Raw genomic sequence first — 24,275 nt, forward strand, 5'->3', positions numbered from 1 at the left:
AGGCTTCAATGAAATGTTAACGGGTTTCGTGTGCCAGGAAAGTATTAAACCCCTGTACAGCGCATTGTTAGATAACCCTTTATTAGGATACTCTCTTATTTATAATACTCACTATAATACGTATTGATTTTCTTGTTATCAGTCGCCCAAGTAGAATGGATGAAATGCCTGCTATCTACTATAGATACTAAATAGCTACCTGAAGTAAATAGCTACCCAATAAGTACGTAGTACCAATGGGGGTTTTAACCTACCCTTATGGGGCGTACATGCTATCTTTCAGCTAAGAAAATACGTTAGGTGTGATGGGCAATCAGCTGCGTATTGCTAAGAGTACAATATCATAGAAACTGAAGATGGATATATTGACTACGTAAGTAAACTATATCTACCAGAAGTAACGAACCGGGAAGGATCTTACTCCTAGGCCCACGTTAGATCTACATTACATCAATCATGTTGAATGCGTGCCAGTGAATGGAAGGAATTCATCAACACCATATCACTAAAACAGGCTTTTTTGGTTAGTGTAACAAACTCCACTTTCAACTCGGCATACTGCTCATTGTTGATGAGCATAACGCAAGCATAGAAAGGAATAGAGACCACCTGAATGCAAACAGTGCGACTCGTCCATGTGCCGCGCCATGTGATGAGAAGGCTACAAGGGCTCCTGGAAGAACCGCTTCATCGCCTTACTTCAAGTTATGAGTTGTGTCTGATCTGCCAGACTCTCCTCGGGCAGGCGAAGTGGCCGTATGCTGCGGTTTTCCGTCTCTTACAAACCAGCTCAGGAGGCCGAGGCAGCTGGCAGTCCAGGCCATCAGCCACCACGCCAGGCCCGCGTTATTGCTAGCCTTACTAGCCGCGTAGACTCCGCCAGCAGCCAGTGGGCCTATTGTTCGTGAAACAGATGATAGAGTGACGGCCAAGCCATGCGTCGCGGCCAGGGCAGCCGGGCTCGCCGCGGAACTGAATAGCAACACGAGTTAGAGATGTGCCCAGGAAAGCCAGCGAGCGTCCAAGCAGGAATTATATACAGCAATGGGGTGACCAACTTGTTCACCATTAGGGTCGCCGAGGGCACCACCATGGCCGCGGTGAGGACCATGAGTAGCTGGGTTACCAGAATGACGAGCCACATGAGAAACGGCGTTTTGGCTGTAACGGCGATTAGCGGGGCGATGGCGAAAGCCAAAGCCGGACACCACAGAAAACACCTCATGGTTCCGATGGGCTTGAGCTTGTAGCTGACTTTGGGATATATGAATATCTGAATGGGAAGCGCGGCGACGGCCAAAATGACCAGCGAATAGGCAATCTGGGAGGGCGTGAGACCTGCCCCTCCCGAGAGCCGAAGCGGCGATTCACCAGTCTTGGCGGTTACGGGCGGATCGCTAAGGAACAACGGCCACAAGGTATTGTAGCCAGCGGTGATGCCGTCTAGCATGGCCTGGCAGCTGGTCGCGAGTAGAACGTTAACTGTCAGGGCCTTCCGCAGAGATATCTTGCCGGGAAGGGGTCGAGGCGCGGCGGCACTATGAGCGACCGACCGCTCCGCCCCATTTTCGGAACCCCCATCGTCGTCCTCTGTCAAAAGCGGTTCCAGGTGCTGGGACTCATCGGAACCCCGCTTGTTTAAGAGTTCATAACAGTGCTTGCTCCCCTCAAGAATCGTCTTGGGGTCCCGCCAAAGGCGGATAACACCTTTTTTGATGCGTATCCCAATGTCGGGCTGCCCGGCCAGAGCGGGTAACGTCTGCCCGTTCGATTAGCTGCTTGTACTCTTGGATACATAGACTGGAAGCGTAAAATATGGTCCGAGAGAATTACCTCTTCTAGGAGGAAAAAGACAGCTAGAAAAGCCACATAGATGATGCCCCCTGCCATCAACATGGGCGGCGCGTACGTCCAGCGGGCCAGGAAATCGTTTCCAGCGGCGTGTTTCTGTGCATAAGCAACCAGAAGACCAGCAGCAGGTGGCCCGACCAAGACGCCAATGTTGAAAGCTAGAGGGAGCATCAAAAACGCCTTGACGCGGTGCTTATCGCTAGTCACAATCTCGGAGATCATGGTGCGAGCAACAACCGTCCCACCGCTGAAAGTGCCTTCCACAAGGCGAAGGAATATGGCTTGGGAGAAGCTGCGGATGAAGCCGAAACAGATGGTGCTCGCACCAAGGACGCCCATACTCATCAGCAGAACGCCCTTACGCCCGAACCTTGGAGAATCGGCAAGCCGGCTTACGGGTAGGCTGACAATCGCCACCATGGCCGTCAAGGCCGTCTGCATCCAGGCAGCCTGACGCACAATGTCCGCCGACGACAGAGTGGGATCTAACGACTGAAGCTGAAAGTATATATAGGTCTTTCCGAGGTGAGCAGCAGCTTCTTTCAGCCGTCCGAGGGAACACTTACGCTAAAACTCGTCCGCGTAATCGGCTCGCATAATCGGGATAGACACAGTACCAGCAGCTGGTCTTTGTGGGGCATCGTCCGCCACGACGAGCTTTCGCCGCTGACGCCTGTAGCCTGGGTCATGACTGTCTGGTTCGAGGGATAGAATCACAACGATGAGTATTTGGTTCTCTCTCTTGGCGTACCGCCCGGACGCACAGTCAAAAAGGGTCTCAATGACTGATGTATATTTGTGAAAATGTACATGTGTAAACATAGATGCCTTACAGTAAGCATAACGATTCATCATCTGAGATTATGAATTAAACACACTGCATTCTAATTTCCACGCTGCATGTGACAGTCCAAGGGCTGGCGATGCGGAACACCCGCAAGGGGATATAATGCGCAGGGTAGAGCCCAGCGTGTGTGTCAGACCTTTGCAGATACCCAATCACCGGCGAAACTCTATGCTTAGGTGTATGGAGTCAATTATGAACCGTCACCCTGTACTTTATGTACAATGTATATACACAGTGGCCAGTTGATGTCCATATGGCTTCTTGCTTTTTTGTCAGACGTCAGAGATCGCTATCTGTTACCCAGTCCGGCGTCATATGAATGCGTTTATTGCTCACCGAGGCCAGCCGCGCATCTTTGACGGATATAGAAGAAAACACGAATCCCCTCGGGATAGTGCAAAATATCGCATCCTGACCCTCGCCCTGGATTGAAGTCTCTTTTGCAACCTTATATCATCTGTGGCTTCGAAGTGAAGCTTATCATCAACGCTTTACTATCAGGACCATCTTACGTGGCCAATTCAGCACTCATCAACCCTCACGAAAACAAGGAGGAAAACACTCTATGTCGGTTGTAAGGCCGCATTCTTCGGAGGGCCTTCTACCAGAGGCGCCTAGAAGCTACCGAGGCCAATGGTTGCGGTGGCTACATGGCCTCCTCGGCCATCATGCTGCGGTCGCTCTTGCCTCAGCCGGTACTCTTTTCATTCTCTTCTGTCTGTTCGGACTTCGGATGCAGGCAGATCTATCAAACCTGCAAATAAAAGGCTACGTTGTCATAGGACCAGCCTGCGGCCCGTCGTGGCCACAGGCCGAGGCGGCCGGATGCGTCTACGACCTGCTATTGAGCGCGTGGACGAGTCCGCATTGTCACGATCCGGAGCTCTACAATCAATATCTTTCTCAAATCAATAGCACATTTTACCTGGAAAGGCAGCGGGAAAACGTCGTCTCATGGAACCAAGTTCTGAGTGGTCGACATCCGGAAGAGGGGCTTTGGACGGACGGCGGATTCCACCACCTACATTGCTCGTACCTATGGGACCGGCAGCGCCACGCTTATGCGCGTAGCAGAACCACTGGGCAGCCGTTCATCATGGACACCTTCTCCCGAAACGAATCACACGTGTCGCATTGCATCTTCTGGAATGCTCATCCCTACCCAGCGGAACTTATTGCGCCCAACATCACTCATATATATCCTCCGAAAGACCCTGTCCGATGCCTGCTTGGATACTGAAAACATCCTGAGGATCGATAAGGGTGAACACCTATCCAAGAGCCACAGCCCATTATACACTTTGCGAGAGATCAGAGTGATATACCGCTGGTCAGCATGTCATCTGCGTAGCCAGGTGATTGCTTGCAGTAGCAAACCGCAGAGGAGAAGCTAGGTACAATGTTCGATTCCTATCAAACTGGAAGGTAAAGCGGGAATGTCAATACTCTTACGTTGATGAAGCAGCCTCATTAGTATTTTGGAGAGAATAGGGATATTATTCATTAACCCCGCCTTACTTGGTAGCGTTTCAGCTTTGGCAAACGTATACATGTGTAATTGTTCGAAGAACATTGATCTAAGCCTAGCACTCCCGGGCATCAGAATGCGAATTTCTTGAACAACCAGCCTAGCCAGTGGAGTTCGGGTCCTGCACTGGATTCTGGAACAGATGAAAGTGACGTGAGCCATGCTATAGACCTGACAAGGTTGAACTTTCCGGCCCGCGGCGCCGGTGTAAGGCGCTTGTCTTGTTTAATAATTGAACTCTCCCCTGGTACCCAAGGTGGCCCGAAATCAAGGGAAAGTAGCTAGCCAACGAAACGATGAAAAACCACTTTTCCATTGAGCCTCCTATTGCTGTGGGCTTTCTTTGGGCTCGCATCTTTGCATAATCGAATAGCCCCGACGGATCGGTCTTCTCTGAGATGGAAACTAAAATTAGACACATTTGGAGTAAGGAGCTGAAGATTCCTCCATGTGAGACACCTGCCCTACATGTCTTGGAATTTTCACAGGCTGAACTCGACGATAGCTGCCATCGGCTTGGAGGACGAGTTTATAGCCCTGGGGGGCGATTCGGATAATGCCATGAAGGTTGCCCGGCGCTGTCGTGAGGCCGGCCTCAGAGTTTTAACCGTCGATATCCTTTCCCATCCGACCATTCATGAGCTCGTACGCTTTGTCGAGGCTAGGGATAGTGGCGCTGACTATGGTGACACCTGTGCCGGCCACAGCGGCCTTGCTCCCAAGGTATACGATGACGGCGACGAGCCGTTTGTCCTGAGCCTGGGCGATCTGAGATTGCCGCCAGATTTATGTCCGAACAACATCGCCTACGTTATGCCGTGCACGCCGTTGCAAGAGGACTACTGGCACCTTTTCTCGACGAACCCTGCGCCTGAGAGGCCAGGAGTCATGACCAACTGCTTCGAGATCAGCCGCCTAGACGGCCTGGGGACCGTTGATCCCTACCAGGCCGCCGTGGCGTGGCAGATGATGGCCGACCACCACCCGATGTTGCGCACGCGTTTCGTGCCGCTGGCCGAGTTGGGCGTTGCCCCCGGGCGTTTCGGCCCGCTGCCCCTCGGGACTATTATGCAGGTCGTGATGCGGCGGTGGCGCGTCGACTGTACCGTCGTTCATGTCGACTCGGACAGCGAGCAAGACATCAAGCAATATAGCGCGGTGCACACGGCCAACTCGTTATACAGGGCGAAACCCGCCGCCTGCGTGTCGGTCCGCCTCTTCGTCACGCCAGCGCGGCGCGTCTACATGAACGTTTTCCTCTGGCACATCTCGGCCGACTTTGTCAGCACCGGCGTATTCATGTCCGACTTTGATCGTTTCTACCGCGGGATCCTACCGAACCGCCCGGCGCCTGGCTTCGACCTCTACGTCCACGAACTCGGGCTCATGACTCGGCGCGGTCAGGCGGACGTACAAGCTGGCACCCGATACTGGATTGACTATCTTCACGGCGTCAAGTCGTGCCGGCTTCTGCCCCGACATCTGGGCGTCGTCGACCGGCGATCTTCGTCTGCTTACTCGGACCCCGATGGCAATGAGCTTACCTGTGTCACGAACCTAGGGAGGGTATCTTGTCGCCTATTCCTCTGCAGTATGTATGCCAAGTACTGCCGCGGGAGCCACGTCCTGCCCTCCACCATTTTCCGCCTCGCGTACGCCCTGAACCTATCCAAGTACACCGGCCAAGAGGACGTGTGTTTCACCTACATCATTTCGGATCGTGACCGCGACATCCCCAATATCGACAGCATTTTTGGCATGATGATGACATACTTCTACGTCAAAATTAGGGCAACACCGTCAGCCCGCTTGTCCGACTTGATGCAGCAACTCCATTACGACGACCTGGCCCACAGAAGACACATGATTTACCGCCCAACAGACGTCGCCCGCGCACTCGGCCATGATGACGAGTACGGCGTGCTCCCGGTAACAAATGTGCGCTTCAACGACCGCCGCCTCGACGTCCCGCGAGGGCCCGAGCTTGGTTATCGTGGCGTTATCGCCAACCTGGTCCAAGAGGCGAGTACCTGTTTCCTTTGCCGTTGCAACTATACCTCAGGGCTCTCCCTGCTAACTGTAAGGCAGCTCTCTATGTCATTGATTCTGATACCCAGTACGGATAGGGACTATGCGAGCGCCCATTTCACCTTTAAGAAAGTCCAGTACTCGGAGGAGAGCGTGCAGCAATTCGCTGACATGTATGCCTGCATCTTCCACGCAGTGGCATCGGGATCATTCGACACTGTTGCGGATGTCATGGCACATATGGAGAATGGGGTTCCTGGGCTTCAAAAGAAGCCAAGCTAGCCACAGGGGAATTGAGACACCTCAAAGAATCTTCAATGCGACCGCCATCAACCTCCGTATTGAATCATATTATTTACCTGTACAACTGTTGCTTGACACGCACTCAGGGAGTTGTCTTCTCACAGACTACATAGAAGTCGCTTATAGAGGCGAAGGCCGTGCTATCTTCTATCCAAACGCGCCAGTGCTTGTGTAAGTCTTGGAGATCAATACTCTGCCCGATTTCCTTGGCCTCCCGCTCGACTTGAGCCCGCGCCGCGGGGCTGGCGCTGGTGCGAGCGACTAAGCCACCCCACTGCTCGCGCTCGTCTCTTGAGGATATGACCCAGGGAATCTGGCCTACGCGAACGTCGTTGAGCTCAAAGCCCTAAGTTTGACATCTTAATATGAGGGTTACATGACGCATAACCAGCACATCCTCGACAAAAGAATGGAGAAATAACAATTATAGGGGGGTAGTTGCTGCTTACCGCCGCTATTGCATATGCTTTCAGCTTCCTGCCAACGTAGGGATCGCCCCCCTTGGCCTTCACGATTCCGCTGATCACTTCGTAAGTTCGGCGGATCTAGGATAGTTGATTTAGCCCAGGGACTTTTGGGTGTTCTTTGAACCTCTTGATCTCGGCCGTCCAAGTTCTAGGGAAAGCTCACCTGCACGCTTTCAGGCCACAAGGTGAGGCATCCCCTATCGGCTTCTTTGCAGCAGACGAAGCCGCCGACCTTGACCGCGAAGCGCAGCTCGGCTAGGCCACGGGACGGGTTCGTAGTATGCATCAGGACGTTGTGGGTGTGGGCTTTTGACCCGGGACATGTCATGTAAGTTTATTTCTTGTCCAAGAAACTGTGTCCAAGGGACGGGGGCGCTTCGTATCGTGTCTGTCCTCACCAAGATCGCATCCGCCCTTTACACGTTCGAAGCCGGGCTCGCTGGCTGTGGGGGCCAAATTTAAGGCATCTCCCAAGGCGAAACGGATATTGTGAACATCCGCTTCTCGAGCAGCGTCTCGGGCGTGGGAAATCACGTTCGGGCTGCCTTCAATGGCCAGGATAGTAGCCAGAGGATAGCGCCTGGCGATGTCAATGGTGATGCTAGCCGGGCCCTAAGAGATGGTGAAGGGCGTATCATGGTAAGCAAAGCGATGGGTAGTCAGAGATTGCGGCACACATACGCATCCGACATCGAGAAAAGTGAAATCCGGCGGGAGGGATTCGAGCACTGAGGCTAGGTAAGGCACCGAATTGGCAAATGTTCGCTTCGCGATATGCGCCTCAATGGTCGGAATATTATATCCTAGGTAATTCCTAGTCGGGTCCGTTTGCGAGGGCATTCTCAAAAAACCACAATATGTATAGTTTAACTTTCTCTTTACTTTGGAGGACCTATCAACAATGAGCTGGGTTCAGTGGCATGATTTGAAATGTTTCCTGCCCTCCCTGTCTTCCAGATATAAACTTCAAGGGCGGTTAACGGCTTGTTGTCTCATTCACGAGTTGCTAGAAGGGCGTCATAAACCGAGAATCTTTGTACCAGGAAGTCCCACGAGCTACCAGTTGCTGATTTCCAGACATTTTGGCTGACATCTATCATATCTTTATCACTTGCGACACATTCTTCCCTATGTGGGTACTAAGAGTGACTGCATTACGTACCCATTCATATTCTCCATTAAGATTATACGTTAGTTCGTGCCATGCTCGAGTGGTGGGCTACACAACGATCCTTGAAGATCCACCTGTGCATCAGGCCGCCTGCACACGCAGCACTGCATGCAAACAGATTAGGCATCCACACGCCCGAGTGCCGTTGTTACGTCCATATGCAAGCCAGTGTGCAGCATGCAAAGTATGCGAAGTAGACTTTGAGATAGGCCGGAAGCCAACTCTTTAGACGTGGCATGGGCAGCAACGTACGATTCATTATGATTTATTGGCGCCCTGGCTCCGGGCGAAATCTCGCCCGACAAAGACAATGGGCCGCCAGTAAAGCTTCCGGAAATCTTGAACTATACCGGGCTGTTTCAGACTTTAACCTTCACCAGCTCGGTAGTGGGACATAAGGCACCGTAACCCGGACCGGAGGATGGGCAGCCAGCAAGTTGATTGGTTGATCCAAAGGGTGTTATTCTAGTCATGTTGTACATCAGGGGGGTTCGAGCAAATCCATCACGTGGATGTCTACCTTCCTCAGAGAGTTTCTCTCGGGCTCCTCTCACTCCTCGAGAGTCCTTTATATTACGCAAGAACGTTGCTCAAGCATGGTCAGGACCTTGCTGGTAGCGCGGTGAGAAATACAGCTAATCTTGGCCCGGTATAGCATGCGAAGTAAGCAATGGACATAGGCTGTGTGTGTGGGACAGAAAAGACTGATACAAGAGGGGAAAGGGCCATTTCTGTTCGCACCAACGATATATCATTAAAGCTATCAAACATGTAAATTTTCCTTCACTCCTCAAACTTGGTGAGAGCTTATCGTTACGCACGAGACAATCTGCCCTGTCCACAAGTAGAGAAACCGTGTAAGGCTGGTCACCTTTCCCCAATGTCAGATACCTCTCATTCACCATACGAGGCGGACGCGCTTCGCTCCTCGGATGACAAAGACGACGCCTCCAGCGCAACGACCTTGATGCTAAGCGAAGTGGCAGAAGCTAATTGGGGAAAAAAGCGTGGCCAGAGCTTCTTACACTACCTTGAGGAACATCATGGGTCACGTTGTGGGTGTGGCTCCTTATCCAACTTGATCACTACCATGCTCCTTCTGGTCTCTGCGTGTCTCAATGTGTATCTGGCATTCGGGCGCCCGCCGCGAATCGTGACGCATCATGACGTTGATGTGGGATGCGGCGCCTTCCCCCTAGGGTCGGATCCCTCCGGTTATGTTCCACGAGGTAAGCTATTGGCTCCATTACCCCCGTCCCTTGCCGCGCGCATGCATCAAGAGAAAGTGTCTGATGAGAACCGATCAGATGTGGGGTACCCACTTCGCTGGACCAAATGGGACGAGCATGATGACTTCTACATCTCGCCCGCAACATTCGACAGCTGGGAGAACATTCAAAAGTCGGCAGCGCGGCTTAGGGCAGTCCACAATGGTATGTGAGCGAGAAGGTCATATAGAACAAACTCTGTCTAACCAACGACAGATGTCTTTGTGCACTCCAACGGCCAAAAAGCAACATATCTCGCTTATGATGGGGTGCGCAAGGAGCTGCCGCCTGAGGGTGGCCAGTTCGGCCTGGAATTGTACGGCATCCAGGCCTTTCATCAGATACATTGCGTGGTACGTGTCGCCTTCTCTGATCATGTTGATGCCACCCAGGCTGATCACAACTACCAGTATGTCCTCCTTGAGTCTGTAGGCTGGGCACGCCACAATCGCTCGTCCCAATGGCACGGTGAGCATGTCGCGCATTGCCTCAATACGTTGACGCAAGCGGCAACTTGCCTTGCGGATTCGCGGCCCTTTGCCTACGTCGTCAAAAGCGGTCACCGCACCGACGGACAGCAGAACTGGTGCCGCGACTTCGGCGCTCTGGTGAATTGGGTCAACGACCCGGTGAGGGATCACAATTTTCACTACGAGCTGGACTGGAACGACACTGATCATTTCATGCCCATCTACCGCAACGGCTCCGTTGCGGGCAAATCTGTCGACAAGGCTGTTTGGTAAATGCCCAAGTCCGACTTGCCACATGGATCAAGAAGTTCTTTGGCTATGGACATGGGTTCTTGGTCTAAATATTGAGTTCAATCGGCTACTTCTCCGGTGATTGTTGGCTACGTTTTAAATACCGACATAGGCTTCCCTGTCACCACTGGAGTTTTGACTCTATTACTTTTACAAATTACTATAAAAAGGATGTACACTAACCAAAACCGCTCAAAGTCTACAGAGATCTTTTACTTCTTATTATCTTTATAACCTAATAGAAGTTTTACTTAAGTAAAAAAAAGGATATTAAAATATTTAAAAGAGATAATTAATTATAATATTTCTTATAAAAGTAGAATAGATAATACTAGCTTAAATAATACTTTTAACTTAGTAAGATATACTAATTTTAACTAGGCTAGTTATAAAGAGACTAGAAAATCTACTTCTAGTTATCTTTTTACTTTACTTAAAAGACTTATTAGTTAGGAGTCTAAAAAATAGTTAACTATCTCTTTATCTACTACTAAGGCTAGATTTAATAGTCTATAGAAGCTATTAGAGAGGTAGTCTAGTTAAAAGGCTTATTATTAAAAATAAAAACGTACTATATATATATATATAAGTTATAAGTAAATCTAGGTAGAGAAAGTAATTAGTATTTTATAGGTAAAATTATATATTAGGAGAGAGCTTATTTAGAGAGAGGTAGATTATATAGGTAATAACATAATCATTATAGAAAGACTAGATATAACCTATAAACACGTTATACAGTTTTGGAGATTTATAAAGAAGACAATAATCACTAGTTTGAGCTTATTTATATATTAAAGAGAAATTTACTTATATAAATAGCTAGCAGGTAGGTAGAAGGGGCTAACTTACTAGAATACGTGAGTTACTATGTATATACGTTATATAAAGTCATCATATACAATGATCTAGCAGTCTGACTGCTGGTCGATTTCACTGCTATTTCTTATTTGCTGCAGGTTTGACCAACGCGCGGAAAACACAGTAGCGGTCACCACTGACAGCAAGCACCCAATTACAATATATGGCATGCCAAGCCAAGCATTACCCCAGTCCATACCCGTACGGAACAAGGCCGAAAGAAAAGGCCCAGCGATCAAAGTTCCTATCGTATCGAACATGCTCATCAATGTGTACAGCATAGCAACATCCTCCTCAAAAATAGATGCTAGAAAGCTGCGGATGAGAAGGCGGTAGCCAGAACCTAATGTAAAGATACCTAGGCCCATCATCAGAAAGATGGGTGTATATGCAAGCCCAATAACGAAACCACCAACAGTAAGTAAGACAGCACTTGCTCGTGCCAGAAACAGCTTCGTATACTGGACAGACATTGGCCATTTGTATACTAAAAAGTAGGTCGCTGACGGAATAAGAATGATTAGGAGTACTAGATTAAGAAAAGCTCGAATAGAAAGTAGTAGACTAGCCTAGATGAATTGCCTTCAAGTTAGTATGAGGTTATACAGTATTCTTTAGAGCTTTGATAACTAGGAATTAAAAAGATGGGAAAATCTTACCTCGGACCACGACCAATTGTATCGTTTTGTTACATACTGTAACAGAATCTCATGTTGAAAGTGACCGAGGGTTGTCAATAAGAAGGTAAACATGAGCAGTAGTATACTCCGATCCTTCCATAACACCCACGATACAGCCTGGCGTAGGTTTGTTCGTTTTGACCGGGTTGTGTAATGACATGGATGCGACTTGATAATCGTCTCTGCCCTCAGCTCGCTTGTCTTGGTGAATGTAAAGGCTACAACTGTGGCGAGGACTAGGCAGCCTAGGCCAATGTAGATGGAGAGCCAAACGTTGATCCTCATTGATAAATACACTAGAGGGCTAGCTATCAATTCACCTCCAACCGCAGCGGCAGAGAGGTATGAGAATACGGTCGATCTTAGAAGAGTAAGCCCCTTGCCTGGTAACAATCGAGAGAGGACAACAAGGCCACATACCTATGTTCTGAGTTCACACATTCACCTGCAATAGCGTATACTAGAGCAGTAAAGACGGCGGGTCCACCGCCGATAAACGTAAAGAGGGCAGAGAGCCACGTCATACGGATAGAACACACGGTTGGTAAAGTGCCTTTGGTTTAAGATGTTAGCAAGTCCAGCTGGGCGGCAAGTGATTGGATGTTGATTGCGGTTTGTTAGGGGCCGTACAGATCAGAATCTGGAAAGCTTGAGACAAAGTAATTCCCAGGAGAGATAACGTGAGAACTATCCCGCGTCCCCGCCTGTCGGCGAAGTATCCGTACGGAACAGCAGTCAACAGACCAGGGATAAATTCCAGCGTTCTCTGCCAGCCTCTAATGATGGAGAGCTCGGACTGAACAAACTCTTCTTTGCACCGTAAGTCATCGGCAGCACTAGGTGACATCTGCGGCTCAAGGTTGTGGCAGATAATTGCCTCAAGCACCTGATTCAGCGGTATAGCAATGAGGTGAGCGCCCAGCTCAATGATGACGATAAGGAAAATGCATATGGCGATGATAACCCGGGATTTGTGTGGTGTTGGCTTCTCCCCGCCAGCTAAGTTGCCGCCAGCTAGGTTGCCGCCAGCTAAGGATGAAGGTGGTGTGAGCAGGGGAGTTACCTCGCCGCCCTTGATGTGATTTGTAGACCGAATTTTATAGTATTGCCGAGACATGTTCAACAAAGTGTTATTTGTAGAGGACTGCTGTTTATCTTGTGCAAGACCGGAGTGAAAGACAGACTTGGGTAGGGGGAAAAGGTAAATTGGCGAACCCTTTGGTATTTAAATGCTCAGTTTCTGTCGTTTGCTGCCACGCGCTAGAATCGATTAGCATTAGGTATAGGCTATTCAAACCTTAACAACACATAATTTTCCCCTTGCATAAGCCAATGATTATCCAACCTGATACGCTGTCGTTTGCTCGAAGCTGCCTTCCGCAGCCTCGATGAAATGTTGAGGTTGTCAAGAAACGGAGATTCTATCTAGCCTCCCGAAGAGGCTGGGCGAGTTTCTTTCCCCGCTCGAGCAGCGCTCCCAGGCCAGGATCAATTACTAAAGATTGGATTTTGTGCGAAGCTCCTTCGACCACTTCCCCCCTAAACAAGATTGAATGAAATTAGAAACGCCATGTACGGAGCAAGGCAACAACTATACATAGCTGTGCTTGCTCTAGAGCCGGAAAGTGCACCATAAAACCTGACTCTACAAGTTGCCTCCCCAGTAGTTTGTCTTTAAGAGTCAATGGAACACCAGGCACAGGCTGGAAGCTTGAACAACGGCTATCCTAACAGGAAGATCGTTCTATGCTTGGTCGGAAATCGAGTCAGCGGGTGCGTAGCACGAGTACAATGGAGCAAAAGTTTGGGACCCAGGGTGATGTGTATGGAGGCACCTGATTTGCGGGGTTCCAACCTTTTGTTCCCTCACTGTACTCGTGCTACGCACCCACTGACTCGATTTCGAGGAGACCTCTACCCGCACTCCTGAGTACTCATTCACGCCACTTATGTGGCCTCCACTTGGGTCGAAAGCAAGCTTTCAGACTGCACCAGCACATTCGTTGCCCCAAATACATTAAGTCAAAGCACCCGCTTTCTAATCACCCCCACTTTGTAATCACCTATTTACACCAAAACTGCTCTTTTTTACTATAGCTTTAACTATATAACCCTAGTCTTAATAATTCTAAGAAAATTATTATATATAAATAATTATATAAAAAGTTTATATACTAGTTATATAATTTTTTTACTAAGTATAGGTAAAGTATTAGCTACTTAAAGCTAAAGTAGTAAAAGTGTTAAGGTTTTAGTATATTTTACTAGTATTTCTTAACAGTATTAAAATCTATATAACTTTAGAACTATAAAGTAATAAAACCTATAATACTTTATATAGTTACTTTATAATATAAAGTATATATTTACTAGCTTATACTATAGACTATACTAGCTATACTATAGTATATACTTAAATATAAAATTTACTAAGAAAATTTTATTAGAGAAATTTTAATTTACTTATATAAGCTTATATAAGACTATATATATTATATAGAAAATATAACTACTTAATATAGTAAATAATATAGCTATTTATAAAGTTTTAAGCTTATACTACTAGTAAATACTAAGTTATAGCTAATAATAATTTACTAGTATTTTAGTATATCTTTATATAAAGCCCTATATCTTAAGTTATACTAATAGGAATATAGTAAAAAACCTAGTATAGTAAAAGTAAGTATATAACTAACTATAGAAATTTTTATAGAATTAAAGAAGCTAGGGTTATACTATTATAGCTATAGTAAAAAGGAGTAGTTTTAGTGTATTTTAGTGTATTTTGGTGGGGAATAGGTGATCGCCAAGCGGGGGTGATCGGAAAGCGGGTGCTTTGACTTACCTCGACTGGCCTGACTGATATCTAAGCAGAGGTAAAGGCGAGCAGGATTAGCAGTGTATAGAAGGATCATACACTTATGATATAATCATGGGGTTTCTTCCTATAGCCGCTCTTTTGTCACACTCAAAGATAATATACCTAATGATCTCTACCTGTCTAACTGTTGCTCGATAGTTCCCGTACTATCTTGTCGTAAGTAGAACGCAGGATATATACCTAGTACGTGAAAAACGGTCTATCTAAAAGCAGTAAAGGGCGAATTGATGCAAGTATATAGCCATAAGTCTATAGGGGAAAGTCCCTACTCCCTAAGACACTTTGCTAACCTTAATAGTTGTGTTGCTAGTCGTAGCCAGGGCCTTGTAAGCGTCTAGCACTGTCCTGTGACAGCATGTACGTATAAACTAGAATACTAGCTATGGTCTGTCTAATTGCTGCTTGGCTTTTAAAGCCTGTCTGTAGAGGAGAACTAAAAAGCCTAGATTCTACTGACTGTTTCCTAGATTAATACTGCTGGACTTTTTAGCATATGAGGGCGGCTACAATCGCGCCAACAACGCTAGGACAAAAAAGTATCGCCGTCGAACTCCCAATGCGTGCCCCGCTCTTCTCAATCCCAAAGTTAAGAATGGCATTTCCCACCGCCGACAGGCCTTGGCCAACTGTGATGGCCATTTCGTAATAAGAGATGTATGTGCCGGAAGACGTTATGGATGGCCCCCTTTCTTTCTGAACAACAGCGGCTTCGTACGAGATAATTGTAAGAGGCACAAGACCACTCAGCGGCGAAATGCAAACAATGCTAGCAATGCAGATGGATGCAGCCATAAACGAGGTTCGTAGAAATATAGCCCCTAGGCTTGAAACGCCCAGCGTCAACAATGCCAGAGCCCACATCTGCCGCAGGGCTGTTATGTCCTTATTCATACGCTGACGGACAGAGCCACCCAGCGATAACGACGGGTCCCATGACCGTGTAATAGGCATCTGCAGTACGAAGCCACAGGTTTGGGCAATCAGCAGGACAAAAACACTGGCCTGCGCCATTAGCCCGGCTGGGGCGGCTTCGGCGCTATTTCCACGAGTCGCCACGTCTAATGATGTGTCAGTAAGCCAAGACGTTCACAGGCGGGTAGATGGTCGGTCCTAGCTGCAGCATAAAGGTATATGAGGAAAGAGAAACATACAGCTGTCGATAAGATATTTACTTGCATAGTGACTGACAGGAAAATATGCATACTGGCAGAGGATTTGAACCCCGCATGTGCGACGAGTCTTGGGGGGGAGTGATGTCCTGGCCCTCCAGATGTCCCGTAACAGAGCTGTAAAGCTGCCGCCCTGCTGCTCGACAACTGGTTTGTAACATTCGGCAGGCCGGACGAGCCATACAGGGACAATACTGAATATAACGCCAGAAGAACACAGAAAACTAACAAGTTGAAAGGACGGGTTTGCAAAGCCAGCAGCTAGCATGCCTACAGAGCCTAGAGAGCCCAGTAGCGAGCTCACGAGGTTCATGACAGGCTGCTGGCGAGGTGGCACATTATCAACAATCAGGAGGCGAAAGCCTATTATGTAGGCGCGTACGCTCATCGTACCTGTAAAGATGGCTGCGGTGCTTAGCCACCTTGCCGCAACCATGTTGTTGCTACCGGTGATCTCGCGGGACCACCCCAGAACCAATTGACAGACGGCCATTACTGCCGCCCCGGCGACGAGGAAAATAAACCGTCTCCTGGAGCGGTCGCTTAGGATGCCAAATACCGGCGATGCCGTCAGGCCGGAGAAGGGCCCAGCAAGCAGAACCAAGGAAACTTGGAAGGCAGTAAGACCGAGATCCTTCAGGAGATATGGCTGAGTGGAGTGACAGGAACGTCAGCACGGCGTTATTTCCGGCTAAGCAGAGTCGCTGCAGCTTGCGTAGCAGAATGACAGCAAAGAAACGGTTAATACCGTATGAATGCCTGACTTACAACGAGAAAGACAGTAAACATAGTGAAATAGAATTGGGAACTGCCGGCTGGTCAGCCGCGATAGATGAAGGACGGATCTATCGTTCTACCAACAACATTGAGGGCATGGCGTAGGCCACGATGCACCACATGTTGATGCGATGTTGGTCGTACAGCTTTCGACCATCTGCTGCTTGCCGCTCCAGTCCGTCATCATCACACGAGCTCGAGGATTCGGTCTCGTCCAACGTGCAGAGGGGAACATCAGCGTCGTCTGAATCCAGTGTTTCGAATGAAGGCATGATTAAAGCGGGCGGCGTGTTTTCTCCTCTCAGGCGATGGAAAGAAACAGAGGAGGGCTTGACGGATCCGATTTTCCTAGAAGCATAGAATTCTCCTCTATTCTTGTACTTCTCCTCAAAGTTAGGGTTGAGGTTTATTTCTCGCTGCCGGGGAATTGTCGATTTGAGTTTTCCTCCAGCGGGGGCTTCGTAGAGCCGCCCGCCGTCTTGAGTCTAGCTACCTATAGTCTCGGATATGTGGGCTGGAACTTAGAGATATCACATGGAGCATGCAAATAGTACTTAACACTTTGGCTCTGCCTCTCACTAATGAAAATATCTGGCCTGTTTATTGCTATACCCTTTAAGTGTGAAGCAAGCCACCACAATTATCAACCATCATATGCCTGGATCTTCAGAGATTAATGAAAGACTCTGCTCTGATAAAATGAGAAGAGACTTCATAAAAAAACTGCTCTTGGTATGTACGTCTTCCCACTCGAGCTTCAAAAGGCGAATTGTAGTGACGGGGACGGTTAAGTAGAAAGAGGACGAGCCAGCATATGAACAACCGGTTGCCGACCAAGAGAACGCAGTCGATACCTCACAATTCAAGAGGCCAACCAGGAACATGTTAGTAGCTGGTAAAACTGGATTCTTCACCTTGGGGCTCTTAGTGGGTGTAGGCATGAGTGCTGCTATTGTTTTCCTTATGCCTTCTAAGGTGTATGTTAGTCTGTATTGTGAGTGACCTTCATAACATAGAGGAGACAAGCTCGTTCTAGAGCAGTGCATATACCCTGGCTAGAAACACGGGGATCGGAATGACGAGGCAAAACATAGATGAGGAACTAGTTCTGTGAGCTATGGACAGGTAGTAGGAAAGGCACATTGTAAACAACGTGGAGGTCACTGTACAATAAACATAACGCTTCTCAATCAGTACATCGCATAGGTAGAATGAGATAATCAAGGGCCAGTTGGCTGGATTAGAAGCTTGCCAATTATCTTCCCGCTGCAAAAAAGGTTCCCAAACGACCCGGCTGCATTTTCGAGACCGCAGACTACCTCTAGTCGTGCGATTCTTGGTAGACCGCCGTCTTTCTTGATATCCTCATACATCTGCTTCTGAAAGCTGGCTGTATACTTGGCTGCCAGATCATTGATGAGAAACCCGCGAATTGTCAGTCTCTTGTAGACGACAGGTTGCCACAGCCATGACCTAGAATCCAGCCCATCCCCGCCAGACACGCCAAGCTCTGCTGTGTCAATGCCAACGCTATACTCATCGATGGCATCGCACACGACGATTCTCCCCTGGACCTTCATACACGCCTCCGCCGCGCGCATCTGGGCGCCGCCTACACTAGCAAAGTGTATATCGATTCCTCTTGGCGCGGCACGGCGCAATGCTGCCTCGCCGGCCTCGCAGCTATCAAAGACAAAGGCTTCGTCAAACAAGCCGGTACCCCGTAACCAATTGACCTTTTCAGCAGATCTGGTCGATCCTATTGTGTAGAGCCTTTCCCGCTTACTGAAGTACGCAACCGTCAGGCCGACCGTACCCGCTGCTGAGCTGATATAGATGGTCTCGCCGGCCTTGGGCTGCCCGCATTCGTAGAGACCGGCGAAGCCCGTAAGACCGGGCTTGAAGACCAGACCATGGTTAGCGCAAGTCATCCTTACTATTACCCAGAAAAAATTGACCTTGCGGAGTATGCAGTATGTCCGGGGCTTACGTATAAGAACATGAAGGAGCACGAAGAACGGTAGCGATTGGGGTGAAGCAAAAGCAACAAAAAAAACACAAAAATAGATATAAAAATCCCCCCGACGAAGAGCTGAAGGGGGACTCTGGAGGGCCAGATAGTCTTGATAAATCTACTTACAACGCCCAAAACCCCGAGCCAATGGCCCTTGTCAATGCTCATCTCCCGCACAACTCGCCCAATTGGCACAACCAGGCGCTGGTTCGCGGCGGCCGCCGAGTCGAGGAAAGCGTACTGCGCCAACGGAGTCCTGGCTAGCCACACGACCTCCCCGAGGGGCAGATCAGGTACTTCGGACCGAACCACAGTGCCCACCGCGCTTGTATTCAAAGCCTCGCCGACGGGAAGCGCGGGCTGGTAGGTCCAGGCTGAACTTGGGTCCCTCAGCTGAGAGAGCAGAAAGGGGTCAAGAGAGGCCAGATCAATGCGCACAAGGACGCCTTCGCCGGCGGGCAAAGGCATGTCTTTCACCACAAGATGCTTTCCGGGCAGAGGGAGGCCACCAGCGGGCACCGAGTTGAAGACGAGGCTCGGGTTGGACATGATGGTATCGATGCAATGGGTTATAATTAGCGTGCCGAAATGCCAGAAACGAGTCCAGACGCTGTTGGTACGGTTACCGGCTGGGTTTCTTTTTTCCCTCTTTCTTTTCTAAGGAGCGAATATCCGATCTACCTATTACGTGAGGAGGAACGCAGCTGGAGGCTAGCCAACGCTTCCCCGGGTAGAAGCCCTCCTGTTTCGCCTTTTCCGGTAAAGGGGGGAAGCTAGGGTGGTGGATTATACTTTGAGTCTTTCCGGTCACTGAGTTTGCTCTAAATCGCAAGCTCAACCGCAGCCTCTTATCTCGGCACACTGGCTTTCCTCTAGTGTTTCAAAAATAGGGAAAAGGGTAAAATAGCGTCTGTAGCTTCGGGTTCGAGTAGTAATGGTAGTAGTAGTAGTAGTCGTAGGAGTAGGTGGAGGTCCAGCTAGTGTCGGCTGCTGGGAGAATTAGATCGGACTTGAGGCTGACTCCAAAAAGTGTCGTACAGCACTGAACCCAATCAAGCCGAATTTATCTGTCAGTGTGGTGAAAGACACAATGGCCCCGGCAAGCAAAGGTAGATATCGTCGTCTCGCCGAAACATACAACGACGACAGCCAAGATGCCGATGGAGGACATGCATGTGATTGTCATCAGAAAATCAAGGATTTGAGGAGAAGGCTCCTGGTCTGCATCATCTTGTGCTGCGCCCTTGCCATCTATATCGTCTGCCTCGGTGTGCGTTTGTATCCGAGACTCATACGGCCCATGGTTCCGTTGGGTGCCGATCCATGGGGCCTCGTTCCCTTCGGTAAGGGAACCATGACGTTGCGGCCTTTTTCCCACGGTTGGTACGCAGGCTGATTCTGGTATAGAGGTGGGCCAGCCAGCTTCGTGGCGGTCATTCTACAACGACTCACGAGACCCTTATTGGATTGACGAAGACACATTCGACAACCTGGATGACATCCGGCGCGCCGTCCGGCGTCTCAAGTGGCTGCAGAACTGTGAGACTGATATTCCATGAGCGTCAAGTCGTGGGCACCACAAGCTGGTTTGCTGACGCTTGCTTTCTTCGTGAAGCGACGAATATTCGTACAGGCGGCCGTACAACCAAATATCGTGATATGAACGGCAAAGAGGATGTGCTACCTCCGTACCACGGCTCGACGTCGACCGAGTTGTTCGGAATTCGCTCGTTTCATCAGATACACTGTATTGTAAGTTCGCTATCACAAGGTAGACAGTACATCGTTCCCGAGCAATGGGCTAACTCCACCAAGATTGTCATGGTCGAGGATTACGGGCACCGCCTGCACGGCGAATCTTCACATTGGACACCAGGCCACGTCATGCATTGCATTAACACGATGCGGCAGCTGACGCAATGCATGGCTGACGCCACCCCGATCTCTCTCATCAAAGGCTCAGAAAGACACCTGGGCGACGGCCAGCAGATGTTCTGCCGTGACTTCGATGGCCTCCGGCACTGGGCCAACGCCCCCGAGCGAGGCGTTCGCTACGCCATCACCTCGCCTCCAGGTGCTAAAGACGAGTATGAGGAGATCTGGCCTTACCCGGGGGAGTCGGATCCTCCGGCGGACCTGTGGTGAACCCGTCGCGTGCCCATTTTGCTCATTTGTGTCGGGTGGTAGGAAAACGAACGTCGAGTCAACGCAGGCCGCCAAGAAAGAAGGACGTTGCTTTCCCTTTGAAGGGTTACCGGGAACTAATCGTGGTCTCTCTCTCAATAGCAAAGGCAAAACCCTCCCAAGAGGATCTGATCTGAGCTTGATGAATCACTGTTATATATCGATGGCATTGGGGCAGGTCTGTTTTGGGTAGGGAAGCTCTTAGGAAGAATTCCTGCGTGTCTGCTCGTGGAAAAGAAGGGTTGTGTCAAGCACTGGTGTGTGAAACGCATTGAACTTTTCCAAAATAGCTCGACCTCTTGAAAGGTTCTTCGTAGGTACCACGACCAGTAATTAAAGTGCCTACACACAGGGGCAAAACACGTGTAGCGTAGAGCCTTAGTCTTGAGCAATGGACAACTTGCAACCGACAACTCCACACCAGATTATTGCATCCCGATCTCGAAAACTAGAAAATCATCAACGTCTTGGTCTTCTTGAAGCTTGGCAAGCCAACTATACAAAACTGTCATGCCACAACTAATTTCTCCGAGTAGAATCGCGCCTTACCTTACTTTCAATGCCATCCCGCTTCCAGCAGATCTAATACTTACGAGGAGACACTCCTCGCCTACTGCAGTAAGTATCAGAGGTGACACTGTGTACTTGGGTGAGCCTACAAGAGGCTGCTAAAATGTGCCGGACCTATAGGGAAGCTAGGTCCTGATTCCCAGGGAATGATACCCTGTGTGGGTTCGTGGATGGTCTTAGAGTTTGCGTGAAGGATAATAAACTAAAAAATCAAGAATAATTAATACTATTTGATTTAATTCTGTCTTATATCTTGTATATCTTCTTAGTATACATTATTACCCTATTCCCCTTCCCCTCTTTTCTTAATATTATATAAATAAATACTTAACCCCTACTCATTATAACTACTTATTCTACGTAAGAACACGCGATTCTTCCTTATCTTACTTAGTTCTTATTATTATATAACTTATAAAACTGTTTTCTATGTCTAGGAAGTTGTCTATCTTACTAGGTAGCTTGGTGTATATGTTGCGCCGCTTTAGCTTCTTACTAACTAGTAGAGCAACATCTTGTTTAGAGTTAAAAAAGGCTTTGACAGAATTGAGTATTAATATTACACTATTTATTTTGCATCCTTACAATAGCCTTGAAATCCATTTAAGCCACAGTAGTAGTCAAACTCGTCGCCACCCATATGCCATTTCCATGAAAAGCACGACGGTATTCCCACATGGGCATCCATAGCGTGCCAGTCCATGTGGCCTAGTTGTTTGTTACTAATAGTTCCATTGATGAGTCCTAAAGAGAGGGTTCTTACAGTCAGGGCATCTGTCCCATTGATTGTCTCCGGAATCTCGATGGCGGTAGCTTTCACATGCGTAGGTTGTAGCATTTGTATCGAATCTCCACTACTTAGTAGTAAGCTATGTTCCAGATAGAATTACACACGGGCGTACTTACGTAGGCATCTGTTTCTGCAGTTTTCCCATGGCGTAGTCCACAAGCACAAAAATTGTGCGGATCAGCTGAAATAAAATTAATACAAAATCTATGTGTGTTAGCTATATTCAAGTAAAGGCAAGCAAGGTCAGAGTGTCATACAAGCAACAAAGTCCAAGGAACTGTAAGAGCTTCATACTGATAATAGTAGAAGACTCTCCCTAGATAGCTTAATAGAAAGAAGTGTTGAATAGTTAGGATTGTGATAGTAATGTATTTGTTGATGTGATTATGATGCTTATTTGTGGGAAAATCCCTTCGGAACCACGGGTTTACCCCTATTTCTTGGATAGGATATCCTGGCCTAATTCTGGCCCTCTAATTAGTTAACTACCCTATCTCTTATTAAACGCGAAGTCCGCACAGGCCACAGGCTGCTGGAAAGGGGTAAGCGGGCTGGCAGAAACAGGGATCTAGATATAGCAAATGCAGGGAGTTATTTACGTCAGCAGCAAGTTAGGTGGCAAGGGTTAGGGTCCCATAGGTAGGTAGGTGTGTAGGTAGGTTCACCGCCTTCTACTATAGGATCAGCGTATGGCCTGTGCGCACTTCGTGCTTGATGAGAGGATACGGTAACCCTGTAAAGGGGGTCCAATTCACCGCATGTTCACCGCGTATTCGCCGCACGCACTTCGTGGTCCTTATCCCACCGGGCGCAAATGGACCCCGATGGGATAATAATTTGTCACATTTAATAGGACACTGAGTCAAGAGCACACCATAAACTTTTAGAGATGTAACCCCAATATATAGATGTTACACTAGTTCATCTTATTTCTTTTTTATATATTTTAGGATCTTGGAAACCTAGCGTTAAATACCCCAACCTATCCTTCATTTTCTAAGTCTAGTTATATAGGATTACATTCTGCTGTGTCCTAATATATAAAATTCAGATAAACCTACATCTGCTCTTCTATAATGCTTAACGTAGATAGTTGACCTGTGGGGTTGTATTCTTTTAATCCTTTGAAAGCCCTGCGACATGCGTCTACACTCTTTAATTACACTTCTGCTTAGTCGGTTTGCTACCACGTCTCCTGTCGTTCAAAGCCCTTCTGTTTTCCCTAGCGAAAGTTCTCTATCTGCAGACGACGAATTCAAGCCCGATTGGAACACCATCGAGATTGATTATAATGCAGCCTTGGAAAGGTTTGCTGAGGGCCCAACTCTAGTGGAGCGGCTTAACACGGAAGGCTCAAGTGATGTTGCCTATGGACTAGTGATTTCCGCTGCTGCGCAAGCTGCTTATGGACAAATAAAATCTTTAGTGAAGTGGAACAAGGTAATTCATTCTAGCCCAAACCTGGTTCTCGGTCTACCTACCGTGGCTAACAACATCGCTAAGGCCCGAAGAGATTTCACTCAGCTTACCACCCAAATCATGCTTGATCATAACCCAAATTCAACCCAAGCTATTGCTGCTATCTGTTATAATATGGAATATGATATCAAAGACCCAGATATGATGTATGGTCTGACTAGTCAAAAGATTTCTATCTGGCCAGCTAGCACCGAGTGAGTATCTTGTTTCTCCAAAGGTCATATTAAAGGTACACAAAAACTGAGGTGTTCAACAGTTACGACTGTTTTTATATAGGCAAGGGGAATACTTTCTGGTCCTGGGGTGACGGTGGTACAATCAATGTTAGTAAAGCCAACATCATATAGTCAGTCTCAACGTTCAACTGACTAGCTTCTAGCTATATACTCGGTGGTATGATGGACTCTGTAGATTTGATGACGAATCCGATTTGTACTGCTAGGTATATAGATGGGAATGGCATAGTGGTGGCATCACGCCTGGGTTCATAGTACAAGAGGGGTTGGGACGTGTTGCTCATCAGCCGTTGTTCGCGTCTCACAATAAATGACCTTTGGCCGCTCGGCCTCTTATGCCGGGTTGGTGTTTACTGGTCTCTCATGAGCTCTCTAGCACCTCCGATTCGATACAGTGAACACCATAT

At 48.3% G+C, this 24,275-nt stretch overlaps 11 protein-coding genes across 11 annotated transcripts; 5 read left to right on the plus strand and 6 right to left on the minus strand.

The window, feature by feature from the left end:
- Positions 1–695: 695 nt before the first annotated feature.
- On the minus strand, positions 696–2,540 carry LY79DRAFT_527636 (major facilitator superfamily transporter; the record flags this gene model as incomplete). Its single annotated transcript, XM_060555947.1, has 4 exons — positions 696–972; positions 1,059–1,759; positions 1,834–2,367; positions 2,418–2,540. The coding sequence occupies 4 exons, from the start codon at positions 2,538–2,540 to the stop codon at positions 696–698; spliced, it is 1,635 nt and encodes a 544-aa protein (XP_060408207.1).
- An 891-nt stretch (positions 2,541–3,431) lies between these two features.
- Positions 3,432–3,938, plus strand: LY79DRAFT_527625 (uncharacterized protein; the record flags this gene model as incomplete). Its single annotated transcript, XM_060555946.1, has 1 exon — positions 3,432–3,938. One exon carries the CDS (start codon positions 3,432–3,434, stop codon positions 3,936–3,938), a length of 507 nt encoding a protein of 168 aa, XP_060408208.1.
- A 159-nt stretch (positions 3,939–4,097) lies between these two features.
- LY79DRAFT_584314 (condensation domain-containing protein) lies at positions 4,098–6,536 on the plus strand (the record flags this gene model as incomplete). The annotated part of the gene is made up of 2 exons (XM_060560391.1): positions 4,098–4,123; positions 4,715–6,536. The coding sequence occupies 2 exons, from the start codon at positions 4,098–4,100 to the stop codon at positions 6,534–6,536; spliced, it is 1,848 nt and encodes a 615-aa protein (XP_060408209.1).
- Positions 6,537–6,639: 103 nt separating this feature from the next.
- On the minus strand, positions 6,640–8,105 carry LY79DRAFT_678542 (methyltransferase domain-containing protein; the record flags this gene model as incomplete). The annotated part of the gene is made up of 6 exons (XM_060564503.1): positions 6,640–6,903; positions 7,007–7,102; positions 7,188–7,330; positions 7,423–7,636; positions 7,706–7,838; positions 8,065–8,105. 6 exons carry the CDS (start codon positions 8,103–8,105, stop codon positions 6,640–6,642), a joined length of 891 nt encoding a protein of 296 aa, XP_060408210.1.
- Positions 8,106–8,959: 854 nt separating this feature from the next.
- Positions 8,960–10,490, plus strand: LY79DRAFT_642995 (uncharacterized protein). Its single transcript, XM_060562387.1, has 4 exons — positions 8,960–9,424; positions 9,503–9,628; positions 9,680–9,816; positions 9,874–10,490. The coding sequence occupies exons 1-4, from the start codon at positions 9,076–9,078 to the stop codon at positions 10,204–10,206; spliced, it is 945 nt and encodes a 314-aa protein (XP_060408211.1). The 5' UTR covers positions 8,960–9,075; the 3' UTR covers positions 10,207–10,490.
- Positions 10,491–11,053: 563 nt separating this feature from the next.
- Positions 11,054–12,943, minus strand: LY79DRAFT_570639 (major facilitator superfamily domain-containing protein). Its single transcript, XM_060559174.1, has 4 exons — positions 12,396–12,943; positions 12,186–12,318; positions 11,745–12,126; positions 11,054–11,654 (listed from the first exon to the last, which is right to left on the minus strand). The coding sequence occupies exons 1-4, from the start codon at positions 12,880–12,882 to the stop codon at positions 11,133–11,135; spliced, it is 1,524 nt and encodes a 507-aa protein (XP_060408212.1). The 5' UTR covers positions 12,883–12,943; the 3' UTR covers positions 11,054–11,132.
- A 2,091-nt stretch (positions 12,944–15,034) lies between these two features.
- On the minus strand, positions 15,035–16,915 carry LY79DRAFT_643000 (sucrose transporter). The gene is made up of 4 exons (XM_060562388.1): positions 16,680–16,915; positions 16,587–16,626; positions 15,801–16,467; positions 15,035–15,707 (listed from the first exon to the last, which is right to left on the minus strand). Exons 1-4 carry the CDS (start codon positions 16,865–16,867, stop codon positions 15,136–15,138), a joined length of 1,467 nt encoding a protein of 488 aa, XP_060408213.1. The 5' UTR covers positions 16,868–16,915; the 3' UTR covers positions 15,035–15,135.
- A 900-nt stretch (positions 16,916–17,815) lies between these two features.
- LY79DRAFT_527637 (zinc-binding dehydrogenase) lies at positions 17,816–19,158 on the minus strand (the record flags this gene model as incomplete). Its single annotated transcript, XM_060555948.1, has 2 exons — positions 17,816–18,493; positions 18,736–19,158. The coding sequence occupies 2 exons, from the start codon at positions 19,156–19,158 to the stop codon at positions 17,816–17,818; spliced, it is 1,101 nt and encodes a 366-aa protein (XP_060408214.1).
- Positions 19,159–19,699: 541 nt separating this feature from the next.
- Positions 19,700–20,754, plus strand: LY79DRAFT_527651 (uncharacterized protein; the record flags this gene model as incomplete). Its single annotated transcript, XM_060555949.1, has 4 exons — positions 19,700–19,952; positions 20,017–20,148; positions 20,225–20,361; positions 20,425–20,754. The coding sequence occupies 4 exons, from the start codon at positions 19,700–19,702 to the stop codon at positions 20,752–20,754; spliced, it is 852 nt and encodes a 283-aa protein (XP_060408215.1).
- A 1,036-nt stretch (positions 20,755–21,790) lies between these two features.
- Positions 21,791–22,629, minus strand: LY79DRAFT_570647 (uncharacterized protein). The gene is made up of 4 exons (XM_060559175.1): positions 22,411–22,629; positions 22,270–22,357; positions 22,127–22,217; positions 21,791–22,071 (listed from the first exon to the last, which is right to left on the minus strand). The coding sequence occupies exons 1-4, from the start codon at positions 22,443–22,445 to the stop codon at positions 21,932–21,934; spliced, it is 354 nt and encodes a 117-aa protein (XP_060408216.1). The 5' UTR covers positions 22,446–22,629; the 3' UTR covers positions 21,791–21,931.
- A 534-nt stretch (positions 22,630–23,163) lies between these two features.
- On the plus strand, positions 23,164–24,059 carry LY79DRAFT_570651 (uncharacterized protein). Its single transcript, XM_060559176.1, has 3 exons — positions 23,164–23,593; positions 23,657–23,826; positions 23,889–24,059. The coding sequence occupies exons 1-3, from the start codon at positions 23,294–23,296 to the stop codon at positions 23,977–23,979; spliced, it is 561 nt and encodes a 186-aa protein (XP_060408217.1). The 5' UTR covers positions 23,164–23,293; the 3' UTR covers positions 23,980–24,059.
- The last annotated feature ends 216 nt before the right edge of the window (positions 24,060–24,275 follow it).

The sequence above is a fragment of the Colletotrichum navitas genome (assembly GCF_030913465.1).
Source record: "Colletotrichum navitas strain CBS 125086 chromosome Unknown LY79scaffold_115, whole genome shotgun sequence".
NCBI lineage: Eukaryota > Fungi > Ascomycota > Sordariomycetes > Glomerellales > Glomerellaceae > Colletotrichum > Colletotrichum navitas.